The sequence below is a fragment of the Meleagris gallopavo genome, chromosome 3 (assembly GCF_000146605.3).
Source record: "Meleagris gallopavo isolate NT-WF06-2002-E0010 breed Aviagen turkey brand Nicholas breeding stock chromosome 3, Turkey_5.1, whole genome shotgun sequence".
In the NCBI taxonomy this organism is placed as follows: domain Eukaryota; kingdom Metazoa; phylum Chordata; class Aves; order Galliformes; family Phasianidae; genus Meleagris; species Meleagris gallopavo.
The window spans coordinates 6560354-6564804 of NC_015013.2; the positions used below are offsets into that span (position 1 = coordinate 6560354).

Genomic DNA, 4451 nt, shown 5'->3' on the forward strand with positions numbered 1-4451 from the left:
TGGAGGAATGGCTGCGGAAGTGGAGCGCGGGTGCCACCGCCTTCCATAAGGAGCACGGGCATCCGTAGGTCGCTTCGCTCTTCGGCCCGGGCGCAGTGCGGGGGGCGGGATGAGCGGCTCTCGGTAATAAGTGCGGAGCTTACGGCAGGAAAAATGATCGGTGCAGCCACGGCCTGAAACTGAAATCGTTGTTGTCACCTACGTTTGTTTAAAAACGGCAGAGAACGTTCAATTCGCGCTGCGTTTAGAGCCTTTACTCCTTAAATCTAACGCTAAACGATGTTCTAAACGATTTAGATGATTAGCTTTAGATGATTTGACCGAAGCCCCACGCCTGCTGAAGCGACAACTCCACGCTGCTGCGGGGTGTGAGGGGTGGGACTGGACTGATTGCTGTGCTGGGAGACGGGGCCAAGGTGCAAACCCAGCCATCATCCAGCGGGAATTGCCTGAAAGCCATTTCTAGAGGAGTGGTATAGCAATTTAACCAGCACTGTCTGAGTGGCCCAACAAGAGATGGGATCGTTACCATGGGCTTTGTTACCTAGAGAGACAAGCAGAAATGTGTCCTTTGCTAGCAGAAACGGAGGTTATTTTCTAAGAAAATGGAAGGTGAATTCATTTATTTGTATTTCTAATGGTATTTTTGACTATGAATATGTATTGCATCAAAGGGTTTGGGCACTGCCTGGCATGCTGCGCAGCACTCTGTGCCAGTGCCCACACTCCCTCCTAATGCTGAGGGAAACGCCTCTGTTCCCCTGCAGGCTCCTACAGAAGCACCTGGACCTTCTGGTGGATGGCAGGAATGGGCTGAGGATATTTTTCCCTCTTTGTGGTAAAGCAGTCGACATGAAGTGGTACGGAATGGCAGGGATCGTGACTGGAAAACCCTTACTGGTGTGGGGAGGGAGAAGGGAAATTCCCAGCCTTGTAATGGCTGGTGGAAACATGCTGCTGGAGGCAGGCTGAGGGGAGGAAACAGTGTTGTTCGTTTGCTGGGAATTTAAGTGATTTGGGCTAAATATATATATATATATATATTTAACACTTTTAAAATTTACTTTCACTTTTTTATTTTTTGGGGGAGGGGGGGAAGGGGTTATAACAAATAATATGGGCTGCATAGTGTGGTTGCCAGTGGGAATAAACACAAACCAACCCCCCCAACTGAACCACTTCCCCATGGAATCCCAACAGCCCAGGTTACCACAGTCTGTGACAATGACTGCTTGCTGGGCAGCACGCAGGCCCTGCCCTGTCAGCCAAACTGCTGGGCCACAGGACAGCCTGGCTGCCTCGGCTCCTGCAACAAAACATGTTTGTGCAAACAGCGATAGGTTCTCTGTTTAATCATCCTCGCTTTCACCAGGTTCATAGGAATAAAGGAATAACCAATTGGGCCCAAAAAAGCCTTCAAGCCCTCAGCAGCCATATGCTGAGTGGTGCTAATTTAAACTCAGATTGCACGGGGGTAGTGTTCAATAAAATATGAGAGCTGCAGAAAGTCGAGGTGAGTTGCACCAGTCCATCCTGAAGCCGGAGCCTGGGGAGCATTTCTCTATGAACACATGGTGTAGAGGAGATGTTGGTGTACTGAGGTGCTCACCCAACCTCGGGACCTCTGCTGTGCACAGGCTGGCAGACATGGGACACACCGTCGTCGGCGTGGATGTCAGCGAGCAAGCGCTGAAGGAGTTCTTTGCAGATCAAGGTCTCCTTTATTGTGAAGAGCCAGTCCCAGGGATCTCAGGAGCCAAAAAGTTGCAGGTATGTCTTCTGCACTGCCAGACAGCCTGGTGTGTTCAGCCATGTAATGCAGGCACAACGGAGCAAACAAGTCTTTCTGCTTTGTGCCTCTGCCTTACCGGTAGTCATTCACTTCTCCTTCTCAGGTCTAGAAGGGAGCACTGGACTGAGCAGTTCTTTTCAGTGTGTTACTTTCAGCTTTTTGAATGACTTTAAAAGGCCTGAACATAAAGTTGACAAAGTAGCATATTTTAAAATTGAACAGTTGCGTGCCTCAACAGGCCAGAACCTCTATGGAAAGGATCAGGAGAGGCGCCTCAGTTAAAATAAATAAATATAAAAGTATAAAGGGTTTCTCGTGGGTTTCCTTCATTACACCTACGTGTATATTTAAAGATGTAGTTTCTGATGAGTACTTTTTTTCCCTTGCTTTTTATTTTAGAGTACCTCTGGAAACATTTGCCTGTACTGCTGCAGTATTTATGATTTGTCCAGGTAGGAATGCACGGAGTTTTCTACAATTTTCTATAACCAAACGTGGCCCAAAATTGCTGGAGTTCAGGGCAGTTTGAGCTTTTGGACAACGCTCTCAGATGTAAGGTTTGTATTTTGGATGGTGCTTCGTGAAGCTGGGAGTTGGATTTGATGATCCTTGTAGGTCCCATCTAACTCAGGATATTCTGTGATTAATACTGTCCAATCATGTTATTTGGACCAGATCCTCTAAAGAAACCTAAACTTGTGTGAGAAATGTGAATGGCCACTATCTAACACACTTGTAAAAGTGGACTTAAAGTATTTTGCATCATGCCCCGTTTATGTCACTGCATAACATATTGTCCGACTGTGACTCTCCAAGTGCCTTTACAAACATAGCTTAACTTACTGTAAGTTACTCTTACTGCTATAATATCCTTATTAATTATTTCTTCCTTATTAGTTAAAAGACACAATGGAAAATGCAGCATACTTCAGCACCACCCACACTAATGAATCCTGAAAAATATTGTGGCCCTTTGTTCTCTGCATCCTCTGGAGTCGCTTCTTAGATCTGGTGCTGGCTTTGCACCTGCTCAGGTGTCAGTGGGTGGGGGATTTTGCAGAGCACAGAGCTGTGCAGGGACTCTCTCAGCCTCTAGCACAGGAGGTTCTGCCTTGGGCAGTAGTATGTCTTGCTTGTTTATTTGTCCCCAGAAGCCTCCTGGTGGTGCTCACCAAAGATGTAAGTCTGTCCCGAAATGTCCTCAGGCCTGCAGCAGTACTTAGGATAGCCAGAGACTGCAGGCTGTGCAAGGAGGTCAAGGCTTAACCTTTACAATGGACTGTTGCTAAGACTTTTGCTGTTGTAGCTGACTTCATTCGCTTTGAATGTTGCGTATATAACCGGTCTTGCAAAAATGAATGCCTTGGAACAGATGGACAGTATACAAAAGCGACTTTGTAGATACTGCCTATTTTCCTCCCTGCTTTCCCCCCTGTGATGGAGCTACTTGCTGTGCTGATTCCTACATACACTTCTAACCATGAGCTGACAGGTTACCCAGGGACTGCTTGAGTTTCTCATCTGCAGTTTTTGAAAAATCCAGTTCCAAAATTGGTAGCAAGTAGCATGGTGAGTCCCATACCTTCCGTCACAATGCAATGGAATAATACTGTGAGATTAACCAAAAATAGGTAACTAGTGAAATTTTCAGTTCATGTCTGTGAGCCCAGTACACACAGGTTTGTCACTCATAAAGCAGACTGGCAGATAGACATCCTGGACATGGGGCTCTGTGCTGAGTGCTGCTTTGGTGAGAGCACAGACCTCGTTCCTACAGCAGTCAGCAGGTAACTGGGACTGCAAAATGCACATGCAGCTCTAGTTTCTATGTACAGACAATCACCCAGTAATTATGGGAATTAAACTTATTTCTCTCTTGCTGAGGCTGGCCTGCTAACAAACCCTTTTGATCTCCATGCCTAACAATCATTAGAGGAAATCTCAGGTGTGCTGTGGTGACCTTTGTCAGAATGAAGCATTTCAAAGCCTCCTGATAGTTAAAGAGTGACAGCAATTACTGCTTCTGGAGGGAATTCTGGGAAGTGTGGTGAACAGTTATATTACACAATCGTCGTGTGTCCTAACACTATTATGGCTGCCAGGCCATATAAAAACATACAAAAACAAAAAGCTGCTTCAAGTGAATCTACTAAACTTCTGCAGAGAGAGCAATTCATAACTTCATTGCCTAGATGAAGCAGGATTTCTGTGGGTACGTGAATTCCTGTATTAGATGTTGATTTTTATTGATTTTTATAAATTGGAGTAGTAAATAGACTGCCATCTCTCATGCTGCATATTGTATAAAGCCATAGGAGGAGGCAATGTGAGGCTGAAAGTTGGGCACTGAGATGTGTTCCTAATGTTCATTAGGATGAAAGTCAACTGTGTGCCTTTTCCTCCTTTTCCTCGTGGCTTTGTTCTCCTCAGAAGAGAGCTGAATGCACGGAGAGACAGGGAGCACCCAGATGGCTCAGCAGGCCCTGAGGTCCAGGCAGCCAGGAGACCAGATGCAAGGAAAGGTCACAGCATGAGGCTGCCTGCAGCCTGCCGTGGCTGTAGTCCCCAGTGAAATGGTGGGGAGCAAAGTACCTGAAATGCCTGCATGGAATCACTGCTGCCATTACAGTTAGACCAGATTCAAGCTGGAAAAAAAAAA

General features: G+C 46.2%; 1 protein-coding gene across 1 annotated transcript in view; it reads left to right on the plus strand.

Annotated features, from left to right (window-relative positions):
* The first annotated feature begins 15 nt into the window (after positions 1-15).
* The window catches only part of TPMT (thiopurine S-methyltransferase), an 8506-nt gene continuing 4070 nt past the window's right edge, over positions 16-4451 (plus strand). Inside the window, exons 1-4 of the mRNA XM_019614287.2 lie at positions 16-64; positions 768-860; positions 1638-1770; positions 2192-2244. Coding sequence (XP_019469832.2) covers positions 853-860; positions 1638-1770; positions 2192-2244 — 194 coding nt within the window. The 5' untranslated portion in view covers positions 16-64; positions 768-852. The remainder of the gene's footprint in view (positions 65-767; positions 861-1637; positions 1771-2191; positions 2245-4451) is intronic.